This window comes from Gallus gallus, chromosome 1 (assembly GCF_016699485.2).
Source record: "Gallus gallus isolate bGalGal1 chromosome 1, bGalGal1.mat.broiler.GRCg7b, whole genome shotgun sequence".
NCBI lineage: Eukaryota > Metazoa > Chordata > Aves > Galliformes > Phasianidae > Gallus > Gallus gallus.
This window is the reverse complement of record NC_052532.1, coordinates 51,360,720-51,381,765: the sequence shown is the minus strand read 5'-3', so window position 1 is coordinate 51,381,765 and position 21,046 is coordinate 51,360,720. Positions and strand designations below refer to the sequence as shown.

At 49.0% G+C, this 21,046-nt stretch overlaps 2 protein-coding genes across 8 annotated transcripts in view; one reads left to right on the top strand and one right to left on the bottom strand.

Moving 5' to 3' along the window:
* Positions 1–312: 312 nt before the first annotated feature.
* LOC121108521 lies at positions 313–3,475 on the top strand. The gene has a single exon (XM_040656226.2). The coding sequence runs from the start codon at positions 1,284–1,286 to the stop codon at positions 2,202–2,204; it is 921 nt and encodes a 306-aa protein (XP_040512160.1). The 5' UTR covers positions 313–1,283; the 3' UTR covers positions 2,205–3,475.
* Positions 3,476–5,147: 1,672 nt separating this feature from the next.
* ELFN2 (extracellular leucine rich repeat and fibronectin type III domain containing 2) overlaps positions 5,148–21,046 on the bottom strand; it is a 50,433-nt gene continuing 34,534 nt past the window's right edge. For all 7 annotated transcript variants that reach the window (XM_046908570.1, XM_046908588.1, XM_004937747.5 and 4 more), the window contains one exon: positions 5,148–8,941. In XM_046908570.1, coding sequence (XP_046764526.1) covers positions 5,847–8,273 — 2,427 coding nt within the window. In that variant the 5' untranslated portion in view covers positions 8,274–8,941 and the 3' untranslated portion in view covers positions 5,148–5,846. The remainder of the gene's footprint in view (positions 8,942–21,046) is intronic.

Genomic DNA, 21,046 nt, shown 5'->3' with positions numbered 1-21,046 from the left:
GAAGAGAAGAGAAGAGAAGAGAAGAGAAGAGAAGAGAAGAGAAGAGAAGAGAAGAGAAGAGAAGAGAAGAGAAGAGAAGAGAAGAGAAGAGAAGAGAAGAGAAGAGAAGAGAAGAGAAGAGAAGAGAAGAGAAGAGAAGAGAAGAGAAGAGAAGAGAAGAGAAGAGAAGAGAAGAGAAGAGAAGAGAAGAGAAGAGAAGAGAAGAGATCCAAAAGCTAAGGGGGGGGGGGGGAGGAAAGAAAGAACAGAGGAAAACAACATATCTCCAACCCAAATGTGTCCATACACAACCAGGGGGGTCACAGGGCTGTTGTGGAAAGAGGAACACCAAAGAGGACACAAGGAGCCAGTCCCAGCAGCTGCCTCCAAGGCCCTTCTTTACATTCAAGGGGAAACCTCCCCAGCTCTTCTCCTGGCAGCCACCCACCCCTTCCCATCCCCTCGCCCCGAGTGCTGTGCTTGTGGATGGACCAGTGGTACCAGCCCTGGCGGACCTCGCCTGACCCAGCCAGCCCCTTTTCCCCGGGAACAGGGGACAATGGGTGGTGGGAGCAGGCCACCAAAGAGCAAGGCCTCACAGTGGCGGTGGTGGTAACAGAGAGGCAAAGGCCAAGCCAAACGCGTGGGGATGGGGCAGACAGAGGAGGACCCGTGAGATGGGGAAAGAGAAGAAGGGTTGAAGAGGGTTGAAGTGGGTTGAGAGCTGCCTTCATGGGGAGAGGTATAGATAACACTCCCTGTGGCTTGAGGCAGGGGAAGAAAAGGGGAGGCAGACCAAGAGAGCCCCTCATAGTACAAGGCCAAAGCGGCTGGAGGGACAGGGTATATGTGTGTGTGGGGGGGGGGGCAACAGACACCCCGTCTGCCCCTTGGGGACACCCCAAAACATCTGCCTTCAGGGGGCAGATGAAGTGCGGTTGGCTCCTCCAGCCCAACAGGAGAGCTCCATGGCCCAGTGAAGGGTGGCATTCAGTGTCCTTCCCACTCAAAGCCACCCTGAGGCTGCTCAGGTGGTGGGATGTTCAGCAGGCTGGCTCCAGTGAGAGGATGTGGCTCCATGAGGCTCCTCTTGCGTGCAGCCGAAGGAGGTGGTGGCGGTGGAAGAGGACTTCTCTCCAGGTTCCCAAGAGGCCGTATGTGCTTCCAGATGCAGTTGAGCTTTCTGGTGAGCAAGAAGCATGGCAAATGTGCTTTCGGGGCCCTGGCTGCAGATCCTGCCCACACGGCAGCTGCCCGCCCTGTAATGCTGAGCTCTGCCCTACAGAGAGGGGCCACAGCTCATCATGAAGCCCATCCAGTTTTTCTCTTCAGCCACTGCTGACTATTCCCCACTTCTTCTCAGAGAGCCTCCACCCCTGCACTCAGCCCTTTCACGCTTTATATCCCATTCTTTCCTGTACAGCCATCTTTTCCCCTCTTCCTTCTGCCTGTCCCTCTTCATCTCCCTCTATTTGTTTCCTACTTTCTCCCTCCCCATCCCTCCATCTCTCCAGTATAGATTGTCCTCATCCCTGCCCCTCCTCTCCCTTCCTCAGCTCCCTTTCCTGCTTCCCTCCTGCATATCTCCCCCTCCTTCCCCCAAGCCTGCCTGGCAGAACCTCCTCCAGGAAGGCAGGCTGATTAGCATTGCAAACACACAGAGGCCTCCTCAGCCCAACATAAATCTTCATTTGTCAGTCATGAATATTTCACACCTGCCTCAGGAGGGATTTATTCAGCGTGGAAGAGTGGGGAGTGGGAATGTGGCACTGGAGCATGAGCTGGGGTCAGCCATCACCTACAGGTGTGGAAAAGAGCTCTGCCCTACAGGAAACCAACACCACACACCTAGGGTCCTGCTTTCACTCTTCTGGATACAGGAATCCAATCCAGCTCTCCTTCAGCCTATTCTTGAGGAGAGGGCAGATCAGAACTCCTTCTCATTATGTACTCTCCACTCTTTCCAACAAAGTGAACTAAAACCTCATTGTTCCCTGTCAGTAGTCACCAACACAGAAATAATGTGTGAAGGGGGTGGTCCTTGTTCTGCCCCATGGGTCTACTTTGCCCTGGGAAAGGGCAAGGATGAGGAGCTATCACCAAAACCAAGCCGTAGAGGGCTTAGAAGTTTTGGACATTCTCCTGGGGCCTTTTTCCACCATGAAGGTCTTACAGGTGTCATCATGCCCTACTCTCTGCTAGGGCCACCCACAGGAAAGGGATAGGATAGGCCTAATGCAAAGCCATTTGCAATCAGTGAGAGGAAGGTGGTAGGAGATCTTATAGTGATTGCAACCAGCTCCAAATCAAGTTCTTCCTGTATCAGATTTCCCTGCAGGTGAGGCAATCCTGGCTCCCCCAAGAATGGCCTTGCCTGCAGATCTGGGAAAGGTGAAACCGGGGCAGGGGGATAGTAGTAATCATTTCTCTTATGAGATCTATCCTTATGGGCCTCTCTCCTATTTCTAAATAATTAGGAGAAATGATGAGCACTTGGAAGAGCAGGACTTTGGCATATAACACATTCCCCTTCATACACACAGCCCTGAAAAGCAGCTAAGAGACCACATTTGGGGCAAGGGGAGTGGACACTGGAAAGAGGAGCAGAAGGTTTTTTGGGGTTGATTAGGTTGGGCTCTCTTTGGGGTGCATTCCCTCTCAAACTTGTAGGAGTCTCTCATAAAATAATATCAGGGATGATGGAAAGGAGCAGGAAAAACAGGGATGAGGATGGGAGAGACTTTGGGGAGGAGGTTAAATTCCAACAAACTGGCACATACACAACAGATGTTTGCTCAGAAAAATACAGTAAAATCATCATGCAAATAGAACGTTAAATCTGCCTTCCTCCAAAAGGGCTGGCATCACTTTGCAAGCCCTCATCCCTGGGAAGGGAGCAGGACAAGGAAGAAGGGAGGAGGAAGGAAGGCGGGACACTTTGTTCCCCTTCCTTGCCCTCTTCCTCCCACAGAACAGTCCATCTTGTGCAAACTTCAACCACTGGCTTGGAGTGGGGGCTACAGTGGGGAAAAAATGGCTTTCCCCCCCTACCCAGCCTTACCCCCACCACAGGCAAAAGAAGGGCCTGATGACAGTTGTATTCCTGACCTTTCTTTTCTACCTTGCTGGGGTGATGTGGGGAGAGAGCAGAAACCATTGGAGTTTAAGGCTTCCCCCTAAATCTATAGACTGAGCAGAACTTATAATAAGACCATACAGGAGAGGAGAAGCACGGGGAGGGAAGAGGTGGAGAGAGGAACAGAACTCCATCCCCCTGTGTCTGTCATCCTCTTTTTCCTGTCCAATTCTGTGCCCTAGTCATTAGCCTTTCCTGCTTGGATCATTGCCATGCTGGAAGACTGCTGGGCCTGCTCTGTGTGATAGCTGGAGAGGTCTCTGCTGTGCCTGTGCACCTCTCACAGCATTGACCTGTTTTGGTTTGCTGCATTGTCCCAGCATGGAGGTACACTTGGCAGCAGAGATGTATTTCACCATTCTGAACACATACAAACACACATACCCCTTTTGGGTTTCTCTGGCTCTTACACAGTGAAGTCAACTCCATGAATACTTCTGGACTCAAGGCAAAATGATGCTCTGACTAAGGGGAGGTGTGGCTGACAGTGAAGGAGGCTGAGGCAACAGGATTCAGATCTTAGAATTGTTGCCATCAGCATCCCTACAAGGAAAGGACCCCAAGGATTTTCACAGGCTTAGACCTTAGGGATCTCCAATGATTTTTGCACACCAGACTCTGTCTACTGCTGCTCCTCACTTTCAGAAGATGAAGCTGTGTCACCTGTAGCACTGAAATCAGCTGCCACAGCTAGCAGTGCAACTACCTGACAAATAATGGGCTGGTTGTCTGCTGGCAACACATAAGTACATCCCAGAGAAGCTCCTAAACCCTCATCCTTCTCCCAGGGGCCCAAACATATTGAGGGTTCTGAAGAGTGCCTCAGAAAGGAAATAGGCACTTGGGAAAGACCAACACAACACAGGCTCTCACTCTCATCCTGATAGGAGTGAACAGTTGACAAGAACAGTTGGGATGTGCAGCTCATGGAGGGGAGGCCCAATGTGCTGTATAAAGATGCACTCTGCAGGCAGCTACCCCTGCCTGGCAAAGAAAATGTAGAGGAAGGAGTGACAAGATTGTGCTTTGTTGGGCTGCTCATAAACAGGACGAAGTAGACAGAGCAATAGGCTCATTCTTAACTCTGTATCCAAGGGTTGGAGACTGGGACCTAGTAAAGGAAACTCATTTTTTTTGCCAGGAAGCTGAAGAATTCCTATGATAAGTCTGTCAAAGCTAACTCTAAGGAGGTGGAGGGCTTAGGAGGTGATAAGTTGTTCTGACTCTCATGAGGGCCTCTAGGTATTCAGAGGAACGTGGCTATCCAGAGGCTCGTACCTTCTCTACCCCAGCACATGAGATGCACACAAAGGGAACTTCTCCCGGATCTATCCTTACTGGCCTAGTCCCAGACCCATTCTCACATTTATTCTGTGCTCCTTCCTCCACTTTAAGCTGTCTCCTATCCATGCTGAAGTGTCCATGGGCTATTCAAGTGGAATAAACTTTGTGACTTTTCTGTCAACTCAGCGAGGGGTAGATTTCTGAACATCAGAAATCCTATTCTTCACATACACCTACTCTACCCCTCCTGAGTTAAGAAAGGAGAATGGCTGATGGTCTTCTACCCCACTCCCAACATGATGCAAGTCACTTGGGAAGAGCTGCAGAAGCTTCATGCAGAAGTTGTTCTGCTTAGCTCCTCTCCAGGTCCCTTATTCATAATAAGAGGGGCAGAAGAGCATACCAAACCTACTGACCAGGTCATGGGCTCGTGAGATGGAAAGGACCTCTGACCTGTGACACTCATGGGGAGATGAGAACCCTTTGCACCTCTGAGAGACTGGACCTTCTTACCTCCTTGTCCACCATTCCTTGAAAGACTGACTTGATGTGCAGAAGAACACAGCCATACCCCCCTCAGTGATAGGCATATACCAGGCTCTGAGCAGGCCTGTCACTCCAGAATCACTGGTGTTCATCAACAACACGGTGGGAGAAGGGAAGTGGGGAGAGCTGCACAGACGCAGAGCCTGTTGCGTGTCAGGTCTTCCTCCTTCTGTCTTTCACACTCTCCTTCTTCCAAGGAGGATGGAAGTTCATGCAATATTTATTTAAAAAGTGCAAAGAACCCCTAACAGAGATGGATAGGGAAGAGTAAAAGGAAAAGGAGAGAGCTTCTTCCAACAAATCCTACCTGTCTTGGAAGGTGAGGAGTGAGAGAGAAACGCTTCCACTGCCAAAGGAAGTGGGGGAAAACTAGTGTGATGAAAGATTTGGAAAACATATGTATCAAGTGGGCAGAGAAGCTTTCTAAACCAAAGTCCTCCCCTCCCACTGAAAAGAAAAATCAGCTTTCAATCATCAAGAGAAACAGAAAGAGCAGTAATTCATAGCTCAGTTCCATTCCCAGTGAATGTCCGTCCCTGCCTCACCCCGGTCACCGCTGCCACCTCCTCCCAGGCCAGTCCCACCCACACACGCTCCAGTGTTGTTACCACAGTGTCAGAGCAGGACTCTCCTCCCAACCATCTGCAGGCAGAACAATGGTCCCCGTAACACAGTAGAGACAATTCGGCTTGTGTGTGTGTGTGTGTGTGTCTGTGTGTGTGTGAGAGAGAGAGTTTTCTGTTGTTGTAAACTTTAAGAAACGATTCTGTCAGTTTTGTATTTGTCGGAGTATTTTGTTGTTGGTTTATTTTTCACAGTCAAGTGGTATTTTTTTTTTTTCCTGGTTGTTGGGGGAGGGGGTCTTGTTTTGTATTGTTTTCTTGGAAAGAGTAGGGAAGAGTCACAGCTTCTGCTGAGCAGAGACTCCTTTCCAGTAATCCAGGATGTCATGCAGATCCTCATCCTTGGCAAACTGAACTTTCTTCCGCAGGGCATGTCCAGCCGCCATGTAAACCTCCTCCCTGTGGTGCTTCTTGTAAGGCCGGAATCGCTCCCAAATCTTGTGGGTGCTCTCCGATGAGTACTCAGGGCTGGAGGAGTAACCCGAGAAGTAGTGTCTGGGGGAGAGCTGGGAGTATGTGGAGTCTCGCTTCGAGCGGGAGAGCGGCTTGAGGAATGACACCCGCTGGCTCAAGGTGTCTGCGCTTTCCTCGTAGTACAGGGCCGGGAAGGAGTGTCGGTGCTCACTGCAGTGGTAGGAGGGCTTGACCTCCAGGTGGTGGATGGCACCCGGAGACACCAAGGGAAGACGATCCAAAGGGCTGTTGAGTGGGCTGCCCTTCTCAATGTATTTGGAGTCAGATTTGCTCAGCGGTGGGTGGTCAGGCACATCCAAGCTGAAAACCTTGGCGCTCTTGATGGAGCCACTAGAGGAAACACTGCAGGTTTTTCTGGCCACAGCAGCATCAGCACTGAGCTGGCGCTGCAAAGGGTGGTGGGAGCTTTCCTTGTAGGGTGGGGAAAGAAAGCTGGGCCGCTCTAGCCCACCCGAGGAACTGGCAGGTATGGACTGGCACTCAAAGGCCATGTCTGAGTCAACGCCAGTCCCACCACCCAGGAAAGAGGCTGTGTCCAGCTTGAGGGCATCAATGCAGTTGTTGATGATCTGGTTGACTTTGTCTACCTCCTTGGCAATAGTAGAGATCTCAGCAGCTGAGCCTTGCCCATTGTCAAGCTCCCTCAGATCCTCATCCCGTGGGGTCCGTTCCAGCCCATCCCCACCACCAGTCCGCACCTCAATGTAATTGCCTTTTGTGGTGACTTTGGGGGTCTCCATCCCGGTCTCCATTGACTTTGGTGGGGGCAACTTCTCCCCAATCATGGAAGGGATAGAGGACATGCGTGAGACAGGGATGACTGGTGGCTCACCCAGTTTCTGGGAAGGATGGACCATGGTACTGGTATCAATATCTGATCCATAACGCATTTCTAGGATTGTCTTTTTTACATTGAGGGACTTCTGTTTCTCCTCCTGCATCCTTCGCTTTCGCAGGCAGTAGTATACCACCCCCAGGACAATGACCATCCCAAAGAGACAACCAAGGGTGGTCATGATGTAGTGGGTGGTGGTGGAAGTACTGGAAATAGGGTCCTCCCTGCCTTTGCTCCTGGTTGCAAAGGTCAAGCAAGTGTGGTTATAGCGTCTGTTGTTGCGGATGGAGGCCACACAGAAAGTGTAATCGGTGTGGGCCTTCAGTTTGTTGACAGTGACATATTCCTTCTTGCTCTTCAGTGTTGCAATGTCAGAAACATAGCTGTTGTTGTACTGAACCAGCACATACATCTTACTGTAGGGCATGGGGATGGTTACCATCAGGATGGCTGAAGTGATGGTGACATCATGGAGCTTGATGCTGGGACTGAAGGAGGAGTCAGTGGTGGAAGAAGCTGGAGGCTTGACAGAGAGGAAGTCTCCAGGACTGATGGCTGAGCCCTCATCCAGGTCTCGTTGGGAGTCAGGGGTATAAGGAGTGGGGTTGACCCTGGAGAGAGAGGGGATGGTGCCACCTCTGCACATAGACTGGAAGATGGTGATGGCATTGCGGTTGTGGTGAGGCCGAGGTACCAGGAGCGGGTACCCAGCAAACTCTCGTGGAGTTTCACACTGGAGCCGGTCATAGTTCTTGGTTACGTTGTTGAAGAGCGCCAACCAGTTAAGAAAGCTGTAGAGGCTGCAGTCACAGTTGAAGGGGTTACCTGCCAGCTCACACACCATAAGATTGCTCAAGCTGGTGAAAGTGTTCCCTTCCAGGCGGCTGAGACGGTTTGAGGACAGGTCAATGCTAATCAGGCTGGGACACTCAGAGAAGGCAGTAGGGGTGACCAGCTCAATCAGGTTGTGCTGCACAAATAGAAACTGAAGCCGGGCCATGCCCCTCAACATGCCCTCTGTCAGGTTCGTAAGTTTGTTGTAGCCCAGCTGTAAGACCTGGAGGTTTGTCTGGCCCATGAAAGCCCCATCCTCAATATAAGAGATCTCATTCTTGGTCAGGTTCAGATCAGTCAAGTTGCCGAAGCGGTTGAGGGAGGAGTACAGCACCACTTTGAGCTTATTCTCGTTCAAACGCAAGTCATGCACCGTGCTGTTGATGTGCTGGGGGATGGTTTCGTATGGGGGCTGGTTCTGGCTGCAGATGGCCAGCCACACATAGCCTTTGTCCCCTTCAATCAGCCAGCAGTCACCTCGCACGGTGCCAGGGGAAAACAAGCAGAGCAGGGCAGCTGCCCAAAACCCCAGGCACATCATGGTCTTCAGTGGTGCCTTCATCAGACCAAAAAAGGTAAAAAGTAAAAAAAAAGAAAGAAAGAAAGAAAAAAACAACAAAAAATTCAAATTCCAGGACCACAGCAAAAGGAAAGTAAGAGGCACAGGAAAGTGAAAGGGGCAATAATTAGGGGCTTAGCAATGGAAGTGCATGAGCACCCCAGTCCTTTTGGGTGCCATCACCATCATTTCTTCTTGCCCTCTGGGTCAAGCCAGGAACATGGAGCAAGGAGAATGCATGCAATTTGCTTCCAGCATACTCAACAACTGTGACCAAGGATGAACGATATGGGAGAGAACTACCTTGTGCTTCTTTTCTAAACAAAAGTTCAGACGGAGGAAAACGAAACTTCTTCGATGTTCATGAGCAACTTTCTCACCTTTTCCAATGTCTTTCCACCCACCTGCCTCCCACACCGAACCCACCCCAAAATAAACACAAACCCTCCCCCCTCGGGTCTTCCCTCGCCCCTCCACGGTGTGATTTGGAAGAATAAGGCAAGGCTGCCTCCTCTGTCGCTCACGCTCCCTTCAGTTCCTCCTCCTTCTTTTCCTTTTCTCCCGGGTTCCTTCTGAGAAGCTTCAGAGCTTCAGATCAAACATGTTGAAAACAAAAATACAGAGAGGGAAAGAGCAAGTGCATATGAGAGAGATCCATCTGTCACTGGAATCTGGAAAAGAAAGCACACAGGAGACAAGAAGAGGCATCAGTTGAGGGGGGGGTCTTTGCAATAAGAATGTAGACGATGTATTTTCATGAGAAGAGGGAGATGGGGAAAAGATAGAATAGTAGGGGGTGCCCACAAGGGGGGAATGGGACCTCCTGCCACGCTGATAAGCCTTTGAGAAGGGAACCCTCACAACATAGAATCTGATATCAGGGGTATGCTGAAGGGTACCCAGGCTCTGTTATGCAATGTAATCACAGCCAGAGACGTGGGGGAAGGCAGCGGAGTGGAGGCAGAAGGGGAAGGGGAGGGAGGCTGGGAAACATACAGCTGCTATTGCGATTGGCTTAGAACTCCTAGTGTAAACAAAGGCAAGCCCCAAGCACAGCTAAAGCCAACGATTTTCAGCTGCCTGGAAATCATGTACACAGAATGCATGAAGCAATGAAAATGGATACAAACCCCATAATAAAATTAAAGCAAACAAACAAAAAAAAAAAAAAAACACCACTTTTTTATTTGTTTCCTCCCTTCCTTACTGCAGGAGGGATAAATAATTCAAGCCACGTGTAACCACTTGTGCTCTAAATTTTTTTCCTGCCTCTTGGTGCAGGGACAAGGATGTTGAGGTGAGCCAGACCAGCTGGAGCATGCAGAGGGGTTGGATGTAGGCAGCATGTCAAATACCAGCCTCTTATCTCCCAACAATACCAGCAGTACTGAGTTAAAAGATATCATTAATCTACCCCACCTACCATAGAGGGGTGTACAACCTCCACCCTCCTGCTGTGTCCACTCTATCTGGGGGCTATGAATGCTGTTCCTCTGTGGGAACAGACACCTTCCAGGAATCAAGGGCAAAGTGACGTTTGCCCTAATGTATCTGTGGGATCTGGGCAAGCTCCTGGTCCTGACTAGGAAGGGCAGCCTGGAATCACAGAATTGTTTGAGTTGGAAGAGACACTTAAAGGCCACCTAGTCCAACAGCCCTGCAATGAACAGGCACACCTACAGCTAGATCGGAGTGCTCAGAGCCCCTCCAGCCTGACCTTAGAAGTTTCTAGGGACAGGGGATCCACCACTTCTCTGAGTAAAGCCTTCCCTCCAGCCATGGTTTCAGCCCTTCTCCCACTGTGCTGAAGAAGGAGCCCAGAAGGAGTGCCCTCAGGCAGTGCAGAGGAAATCATTTCATACAGCAGAGAAAATGTGGGCACTGGGCTTTAGTTTTTAACTGGGGGGGGAGAGGGGAGCAGGGACAAAGCAATAGAGAAAAGAAAAAAAAAAGATTCTTAGTGAAGAATAAAGATTCCCTCTCAACCCTTTTATTTGGGGGGAAGGTTGTTCACTTAAAATACTGAAGGTTTTGCTGCAAAAGCTGAACCAATTTCTAGCACAGAACCACAAAGGGCAGTAGTAAAATGAAGGAAGATAAATGGAGGAGGAGTGAACCCTTGAGGAACAAGGCTTACGTCTGTGGAGAAATCTGAGCTGATTTGGGTCTGTGGAATTACCAGGCCAGCTGGATTAAGGGATCAGAGATAGTGTCACGGAGAAACACTTAAATATTCAGTAATCCGAAAAGGAAAGCCAAGATGGAGAAGGGGAGGGGGGAGAAGAGCTAGACTGAAAGAAAAGATAAAATCTTTGCACCCCACGGCTGAGACCACCAAACTTGAGTCATTTGTGGTTGTCATATGGTGGCCTCCAGCTGCTGCCTCACATCCAGCTTTGCATCAGCCAGCACTGATGCAGAAGGCAGGGGCTTTTGCAGTCTGTTGCTTTGTTTCTCAGCCTTATAATCCAATGAGAAATTATTTCCTGATACTGCTGTCCCAAATGTATCAGAGAGGAGGCACATCTGGCTTTCCATAGGTTGGTACCCACAAACATCTGATATTCCCCAGCTCCAGTCCCCTGTCTTGTCCCCTCAGCCCCTTTGCTTTGTTCCCTTCTGGAACAGCACAGACTGTTCCAAACACTGTGCTGAAGTTGTCATTGCCTGCTGTGGCTTGTTCATGGTGCACAGAGAGCAACACTGGGACCATGAACACATTCCCCTGCAGCAGTCACAGCAATTGCTGAGACCCATCTTCATTCCACTCAGGCAACACAAAGATGGCTTGGATGTTCTAGCAGCCTGGAAAGGAAAGATGTGTGCTGGGTTAGGCAGTGGAAGGAAATGAAGATGATATTTATCCCTGGTATGTGCCAAAAACACAGGGGCCATGCAGAGAAGACCTACTTCCCATCCACCTCCAACCTCTGCAAACTTGCCTCAGCTGCAGGCCAAAGAAGGGCCCAAATCATTCCTTAAGCCAGATTTATTGGTTTCCTTGAGTCCTCATGATGGCTGTAATACAAGAAATATACAAACCTCTTCCATTCTTCCCCCAAAAACTCCTGTATCCCCACTGTCTCAGTGATCTGAAGGGCCCTGAGGGCAGCCCAAACTGTGGTCTCACCACCCCTGCTATTTCATCTCAGATCGGGTCCATCAGTCCCTGTCTCAGCAAAGCCATGGATGTGCCAGTGTCCAACTTCACCATAGCCCTGCTTTGCCTTTCATGAAGCCTTCAGTTCCCCCTGACAAAGACAATGGGAGACCAGGAATAGAAGATGAGCACCATACCTTCCCTCAGCTGTTTAGAGCCAAATGAACATCAATCAGACAGTGCCAGAGTCCAGCAGTACAAGGAAGCAACACTATGTCCTTACTGCTGGCCCAAAAGGTGCTGACAGCAGAGTTGGCTATTTCTCTCCTTTGCTTCCCAGGCAACACAGCAAGATATCATTAAGATGGAGGGTGGGCAGGGAGAGCAGAGGTAAGCAACTACAGCTTAGATAAAAGTTGAAGAAGGAGGAGGCATGAGTTGTGGAGAGCCTTGCTTGGAGGGAGGCTGTGTATACAGGAGAAAAGAAGAAGTGAGACACGGGATCTGTTTTATAAGGCAGATGCAAAGATATCACCACCATTTATTGGCTTCACCTGGCTGTCAAGTTCCAGAACTTTTCATTGTAACACTAGATAGCTCCTACAACTTGCCTTGGCTCCTGGCAATCCTCACATATGTGGGAGCATCAAGGAATAGGGGTGGCATTGTGCCCATGAATGGCTGTACCCTCCCTTGGCTGGCACAAAATCAACCCATCAGCTCCAAACTCCCAATGATTCATCTCTGGTTTATGCTCTATCAATGGATGCCTCAGTGTGATTGGTGTTCCAACACTGTGGAGTGTTTGGGGAACAGGTGAAGGCCACAAGAATGTTTCGTCTGTTCAGAAGAGGAGAGAACAGGGAGGTTTAGGGAAAGATGGAGTAGGGGAAGCCCTGAGTCAGGAGGTAGGTATCCTGATAGCCATGAACAGCCCTTCGATTCAGAGATCAAAATAGCACAGCAAGTGATGCAAGAGTACAGTCACTGGTTAGATAGCCAGGTATGAGGATGGATTCAAATGCAGATACTGAAATTATGGACAAGAATGATGTGGGCCTGGCCTTGAATGCCTCCAGGAATGGGGCACCCACAACTTCTCTGAGAGGGCTGTTCCACTGCCTCACCACCCTAGCGCAGGCTGCCCAGAGAAGCTGTGGTTGCCCCATCCCTGGAGGTGCTCAAGGCCAGGTTGCATGGGGCCCTGAGCAGCCTGAGCTGATAGCTGGCAGCCCTGTCCACAGCAAGGGGTTGGGGTTCAATGATCTTTAAGGTCCCCTCCAACCTAAGCCATCATATGATTATATAGTTCTGTAATTCTGTGTAGGGAGTGGAGGACACTTGAGAGCTTGGGAGGTAGATGGACCATGGCTGAGGGAGGATACAAGGTCTAGGGGGCACGGCATGAAAACACAACCAGAAAAGCCACATACAGCAGCAGTTTGGGCCTGCAATCTTGACCTTGTCAGCTTTGTCCTCCTGGGGCCCACTGCACTGAAAAAGCCAGCACTTAGTTCTACCATTCCTTAAACGGTGCTAAGAGCCTTACATTAGAAATGCATGCATTAAAAACCCGCCAAACACTCTTGGCTCCTCTGGGGACACCCCGAAACCAGGCCAAGGCTCCTGCTGCTTTCTTCTACTTTGTGCTGAGGCTGGGAATCAGCACTCCTCCCAGCTCAGCATGCTGCCAGGAGGCCTCAGGGTGCAAACGCCACCTTTAAAATGCTCTGCCGTTTTGGCTTCAGAGTCCTTCCAAGATTTCTCTAAACAGCTTTCCAGAAAAAGGGGAGCTGCCTTTCCCAGTGGGGCTTGGAACTGGGAGTTGGTACTATCCATGCCTGCTTGATAATTTCTGTGATACACGATGCTCTGTTGGCATCTCCGGCTACTTCAAATGTCTGTGCTTCCATCTTCCCACCAGGATGGCCAGAGATGGTCCTTGCTTTTGCCCTTGGCTCTGGTGAAAGCACAGTGCCACGGAAGAAACAAGCAGCGTGGGTGTGCCACTACCCAACAGCAGCCCCTTCCCTCTCACCCCACTGCCTCTGGGGATGTTCCCATTTAACATCATGTTAACATCATGTTGCATAGTAAAGAAGCTGTGGCTGTGCCCAGTGGCATCCAAGAAACCCCAAGATGATTGAGACAAAGAGAAGTGACAATGGGAAACCTGATGACCTGAGGATTTGTGACGTGGAAGCCACTTGCGTAAGAGAGAGAGGGACATAGAAAATGTCCTCCCTTTTTTTTTCTGATGCCCACTAAGGATTGAGCTCATGCAGAACTCTTTTTTTAATGGGGCTCTTTGAAGGTTTCTTTATTACTTTATTGAATCATAGAATGGTATGGCTTGGAGGCCCCATAAAGATCATCCAGTTCCAGCCCCCTGCTGTGGGCAGGAACACCTTCCACTAGACCAGGTTGCCCAAAGCCCAGTCTGACATGACCTATGAAGAGAAAAGAAGAAAGGCTTTCTATCTTATCTATTTTATCCCACTATTTCCACAAAAGAATAAAAAAATAAAAATACATAAAAACAAACAAAGAGTTCTCAGCATCTCTGAGATCATCATCTCATTTGTCTGAAATTTGCCCTCTAGGCTCAAAAAGTCTAGAGGACAGACAAGCTGGTTTAGGCAAAAACACAGAAAGACAAAAAAAAAAAAAAGAAGAAAACCCAACAGTCTACAGAACCACCATGGAAACTTATATAGTAAAAGCTGTTTTCATGTCACTGAGCAGTCAAAGCCTTCATCCCTTACACAATCTGGATTGCTATCAATGGGTCCTGCTGAATGTCGGCCGCTCAGTGCCAGAAGCTCTGTGAGTTTTGGCAGAGCTCTGCTGCAATAGAAATCCTGTGGTTCGACTCGGCTGGTTCATTTCACCATACAAATCCACAGCTCCTGCCGCTTTGCCATGAGCGGAGAGGAAGCTCCCAGACTCCAGCTGTCCCCATGATGTGAGGAAGCCCAAAGCTCTGGCACACCAGAAGGACACTGTGGTGACGAAGCCCACGAAACCAACACACCATCTCAGCTGCTTCTCACAGGGAAATGCTGCAAGGGAGCTCACAGAGCTCAAACACCAGCTGGGGCCAACAGTGCCATGCACAAGGAATCATAGAATCATTTGAGTTTGAAGGGACCTTTAATCTTCATCTAGTCCAACCCCCTTGCAAAGAACAGGGACACCTACAGCTAGATCAGGGTGCTCAAAGCCCCTCCAGCCTGACCTTGGATGTCTACAGGGATGGGACAGCCACCAGCTTTCTGGGCAGCCTGTGCCAAGTGCCTCACCACCCTTGCTGTAAAAAGCTTTTTCCTTATATCCAATCTAAATCTCCCCTGTTCTAGCTTGAAACCGTTTCTGCTAGTCCTATCACAAAGCATGGATGCAGGACTGCCGAGGCCATGCTTCACATCCCTGCTGATCCTTGGCCAGTCTGGGACATGGGAAGAGTTCAGATGACCCAAAGCTACATCCATCATACACACGCACCCAAGTTCAAGCGAATCCACAGACACTGAATCCACATCTTTGGAAGGCTGAACAGCTCAAAGTCTAACCATGAACAAAACAGCACAGTGCCGTAGATGCCCCCCCGCCCTCCCATCGTGCCTCCCCAACTGCGATTAGATGCCTAATTTGTTAGGCAGCAAGAAAGAGAGAATGGGAAAGCTCAGGGGAGGAAAATGAAGCAGCTCAGAAGCATGAAAGAAAAGAGAGAGCTTTAGAAGCGTAAATCATTTTAAAGAGATAAACACTGGCAGAAAGGTCTTTCATATGCCATTGCTTCCCTGGCAGGCCAGAGAGCCACTTTTGTTTTTCCAAACTGAGATGGTTACCTTTTATATTAATATGATTATTGAAGATTAAGGGGTATTTGCATCGAGCCAACACCACCCAGACAGCCAACAGCAGCAACTTGCGGGAGCGCATGCAGGGAGGTTAGGCTTGGGGAACAGCATTCTCCAAGAAGAAGAGGGTGTCAGGAGATTACAGGTCCCATAAAAATATTAGCAGTGATAAAGCCGCCTTCATCACTCTTTCCTCAGGGGAAAGAGGGGCCTGGGAAACATCACTCTCCTTGTTGTCACCCAGTGAGCTCAGACATTGGCAGTGGAAGGGCGGAGGAATAATTCCTTCTGGCTATAGGGAGGGAGCATGGGCTCCATGTGTCTTTCCATGGAGACCTGCCATGGGGAGGGCAGCAGCAGGGTGGACTCTGCGTGTGCGTCTGCGTGTGCGTGCATGTGCATCCATGTGTGTGAGTGTGAGTCACTGCAAAGGATGTGGTAGCAGTGTTGGCTCCAAGCTGCAAGTGGAGGTGGGCTGGATGTGAAGGAGTTGCTGTAGGTGCTCAGGTGGGTGTGCAAGCCAGGATGGAGGAGGTAGGGGCAATCGCTCTATAAAGCAGTGAGTGTTGACTCCTGGGGGGAGGAATTGCCATAGGGAAGCAGGGAAAGCGCTGCTCAGGAGTGCGTGTGCATGTGCATGTGTTTGCATGAATCAAAAATGGGGTGTGAGTGCTGGCTGTGTGTGAAACGCTGCAGGGAGTGGGGCAGGAGTGTGGGATGTCTGTGGGTGTGTGTGGATAACAGGAGATGGCCGTGGTTCTGAGTGTGTGTGGATGCAAGAAGTGCTGTAGGAAATGAGGGAAGCACAGATCTTGCATTTGTGTCCTGATGTGAATCCCTGCAGGGAGCAGGGTGCTGTGCCTGTGTACATGAGAGGCTGCCTGCTGTAGGGAGCAGGCTATGAGCATTGGCATGTACCAGGCATGGCTGCAGGGGAGGGCAGCATGTCCTGCATGAGTCCAGGAGAAATTCACAGCTGCATGTCATGTCCTTGTGAAGACTGCCCCAACCCCTCAGGGTCCCCATGGCTCCTCTGCTGTCCTGTACTGACTTTTCTGCCCTGTATCACACAACAGCAGCTCTTAGTTTTCACTGGGCTGGCTGCAAATGGTTTGCCCACAAGTAATTTGAGAGATGCCCTCACTCAAATCAAACAATCCTCTGGTATTTCTGGATACTAAACATGTCCCCAGCAAACCTGGAATTAAGGAAGGGACTCAGAGCCTAAGGAATCACAGAGGTCCTGGGCTGGCTGAGGACTGAAATCACTTCACAGGTTGCACTAGCAGCTAGTCATCCAGTGGAGAATACCTCCACACCAGCAGATTTTTGCTGGTCATTGGCATTCCAGCATCCTTTGACATTATTTCAGCATCCAGCCACCCTTTCCCTGAACAAGGGTCTGAGAGAGGTTCCCTTGCCAGCAGTGACACCTCTCTCCTCTCTTCTGACATGAGGCAGAAGCAGAGGAAAAGGTGTGGGAGGACATGGAGAATCTCTTTCTGATAACCCAACAGTGAAAAGCTGTGGCAGCACGTGCTAACAGACTCTGCAGGACCTCTGAGCTCTTCCTCTGGTCAGTGCATGCCTAAAGCTAGTAGCATCACACTAGGCAGGATGTTAGATTTCCACATGGCTGCTTCCATCTCCCCTCCGTCCTCAGCCCCACTGGGAGAGACCCTCTTCCTGGCCAGCTCACCCACCTATATTTCAAGCTAATATCTGACATGCATTTTGACACAGCCACACCTCCCCTCTCTATTCTCCACTACCTTGCCTTGTTTAGAACCTTTTTTTTTTTCTTCCATTGCCAAAACACAATGACTGTTATAATTAACAGATTATCTCAGTGCGACAGCTGCAGTCCTTTGAAAATTAGGTTGAATAACAGGATCCTGCCGTATGGTAATTTCTTTTCATCTCTCAAATATTTTCTCTCTCTCGCTCTCGTTTCTACCTCATTTCTTTTTTCCTTTCTTTCTTTTCTCTCTCCCTCCTCCCACCTTTCACCAACTTCCTGCCTACACGCATGATTTCTTTGGGGCAAGACAGACTGAAGGGCTCTCTCTACCTCTACCAACTCTTTATTCTTCCCCTCTTACTATCACCCCTTGTAAAGAGGCATCATTGACAAGCAAACACATCAGGAAAAAATGTTCTTTGCTTCGTCCCACCAGAAACCATGGCAAGACACCCTCTCCAAAGCCCCAGCCACTGGAATTTCACAGGCAGGGGACAAATAGAGATGTGGAAGCACCTTTTCCATGGGGAGCTGAGTGCAGCAGCATGGCCAAGCGGTGTGTGCCGAGCCGGCCAGGGTGCTCTGGCCACCCACCCAGCCCGCCGCCTTCTTGCTGAGTCAGTATCTGCCCCTGACTCACCACTTGCTCACTGAATGGGAACTGGCAGTACTTACATGGCATCTTTCCCTCTCACTAAGGCAGTAGCTATGCCACTCACCACCCCCTCTCCCCATTATCCACCTACATCTGTCTCTCTACAGACTCCATCAACCCAATCCAGCCAGAAAAGCAGCTCACTGGAAATTTGGGGTTTCACAACCAGTAACACAATTGGCGCTGCTCCCAGCTGGACCCAAGTCTCTTGAGATCTCCTCCTCCAGGACTTCCATTCTCTTTGCCTCTGATGCAAACTACATCAATCCATCCAACGAAGTGGCTGCACTTCTCGGGCTCTGCTTGGGAGGACCTACTAGCAGGCAGCATTTCAGACTGCTGGAATGACCAGCTAAACCTATGGGGTAGGACTTTTGGGGTGATGCCCTGCATTTGGCAATCTATAGGTTTCAAGCTATACATGTTCTGGGCTCAAGAAACCTGCAACATTGCTGGTGAAGGCTGTAGGGGCATAAGTCAGTTATTCTCAGTGCCTGTCTTGGACTCATGCAAAATGTCTTTATCCTTTTTTATTGTTCATTTCAACCATGTTTGTAATCTACATAACATCAGCTGTTATAATTAAACACTCCTGAAAAGATGTGTGCTCAGCGTGGTATTCCTCCACACCATTCATCCATCCCAGCTTTCTGACCCCGCCCACCTCTGCAGGGGCCAGCTCCTGCTGACTTCCGGGCCTCCCCCTGCCTCCTCAGCACTGCCACTTCCTCTCCCCTTGTCAAGTTCCACCTCATTTATTTCCTTAATCCCAACTCAGTAGAACAGAAACATTTTGTCACCATTATTCTGCCAAAAGCCCAGTTGAGTCTTTAACAAACACTCATCTGCTCCATTGTACTTCAGCAGTCTTCAATAACACTCCTCCTTGTCTTCCATTATCGCTCTCTTTTCATCCTTCACCACTCTCACCCTGCATTCTCCCTTAGCTTTCACTCTAGGCCCTGTGTTGGCTCGTTTTGCATCTCCTCATTCATTCACTGTCACTTATCTAAATGCTACCTATACTTATTAATTCTCCTTTTTTTTTCTAGTAGCATCTCTCCTCTTACTGCTTTGTACAGTCCTACTTACGTATCCAATAATAGTATTTTCCCAATGAGTGAGTCATATACCCCCTTGCTGACATTTAGAATTCTCCTTGTTCTTTGAAACACGTTTATTCATCCCCCCTCTCTACAATTATATATGTCAGCTCGTGGTGTTGCATTTCCTACAGCAGCCATGCAACAAACGGATGATCCATGCAAATAACTCAAAAAATACCTGTCTCTGCTGGCACCTTGTCATTCTCCATTTTAGTTATGTAGGCCAAAGCTAAAACAAGGTATGAAGCAATCAAAAATAGGGGACAACTTGATTTTCAAAACATCCCACCCTTTCCTTTGTTCTTACTGAGTCCAAATTTCAATCTTTTTCTTTTTTCACCTCATTCACTGCTCTGCCTCTTTCAATGCCGTTCAGTAGCAGGGTGTATGGAGTCTGCAATTGGTCTTGGGCATCTGGTTTGCCATCAGTATGCTCAGTGAGAAACAAACTTTGCTCCAGACCGTATTCAAACTGGAAGGACAGAAGAAAAAGAAAAAAAAAAAAAAAAAAAAAAAAAAAAAAAGCGCCCTATCACTCAGTTACCATGAGCATGGGAATGTCTTGTCCTTTATCCCAGTTAATGCATGCTGTGTGACCAGGGCATGAAGCCATATCCCCCTAAATGCCTCTCAAGGGGCTTCATCAGACTGCCCTAGTAAGCAATTCATCCGGAGCCCCTCCTCACCATTCACCATAGCCCTTCTTCCTTCCCCCACACTGTTCTTTGCTTCTCTTCCAGCCCTTAGTCACCCTTGAGTATGCCATGCTTTATTTATTCCTTACTACTTCTCTTAATCTGCATAGGCCAAACGCTAAGATCTGAAGTTACCCTGACTCATTTCCTACCCAAGAAAAGCAGTGATTTCGTTCAGTGGAAAAGCCTGTGATGTCAGTCTGGACAGAAACTGATGCTGCCTGGGGATCCCGCATGGTTATTTCTCGCTCCCACATCCAGATTTCCACTTAGCGATGTCCTTAAGCATGTACCCAATCGTAAACCTCTGCAAGTCCCATTCAGCTTCTCAGTCGCTTTCTCCTGCAACATCTGTGTTGATGATTCCCACATCTTCCAAACATAACAGATTCTCCTTCTGTTCTTCCTCTCCCTCGCCTCTTTGTTGCCCACCCACCGACATCCTTCCTCTCACTTTGAGAAGCTGAGATTTTTTTTCCATGGTTGTTTTTCTTTTTTTCTTTCCTTTTCTTTTTCTTTTTCTTTTTCTTTTCTTTTCCTTTTTTTTTTTTTTTTTTGTTTGTTTGTTTGTTTGTTTGTTTTGCTTGTTTGGATTTTCTTGTTTTCACTGCTGCCCAGGGACTACAGCTTGTAATTTCATCTCCCTTTTTCCAAGATTGCCGTGCTGAATAAAAGGCTGACTTCCTCATCTGCTCTCCGGTATTCCAAGATGCCGAATGGGCCAGTGAGGAGAACAGCGATTGGCCAGGGCTGCTGTCTGTGGTACTGACACAGAGCCGGCAGCAATGTTCACAGGCTACTTTGAAAGCTCCAGGGATGGCTTGTGGCCAAAAATGATGATATCCACCCCCTCTTTTTTTTTTTTTTTTTTTTTTTTTTTTTTTTAATGATGTCTTCCTATGACTCAGTCTGGACCATAAGTCAAAATGAGATTTTTTTTAACCAGCCAAAAAAAAAAAAAAAAAAAAAGACAACCCTCCCTTCAAGCAATGAAAACAAGAGCCTGAGAACAGAGTGCTGTAGCATCGTGGACAGGACAAGTTACGTCACGGATAATGCATCTTGGGGTGTCCTTGGTGGTTTTAAAAGACTCAGAACAAAAGGCACACGTCCTCTTTCCAGAGAAACAAGTTTAGGCAAAGCTAAACAGGCAGTCGCCCGGGTTTCTGAAACTTGGTTTTATCTGTAAGCAAAGCGGGATGCAGAGACACCATGACCTCGGGAGCTCGTGACTTCCTGGGCTCAGCAAGGAGCAGCCATGCCCTTTGTTATCCACAAAGGGGACGATGCAGGGGGAACAGTGACAGCTGTTTCAAAGAGGGACCGCGGTGTTCTGACACAGCCTGCCCACGCACCCTCACCTATGTCGATAGCTCCCCAGCCCGCAGCAGCAAGCAGCCATTCGGGTGGCTGATAAATGAGCAGTTCAGCCAGAGACCGCTTAATTTGCTCCTTGCTTTCTTTTGTGTGCCAGAGGCAGGGAACAATGCCTGTTTGGAAATTGGTGGCGTGTAGCATTACCGGGCTGGAGTTATACTGACTGCTACAGAAAAAAATAAAAATAAAAAAAAAACTAATAGGAGAAAAGGGGAGAAGGCTGAGAGCAGGGGAGAAGA

What these genes read in the sequence shown, in the direction of transcription:
- LOC121108521 (XM_040656226.2), top strand. Translation starts at nt 1,284, where the DNA reads ATGAAGCCCATCCAGTTTTTCTCTTCAGCCACTGCTGACTATTCCCCA.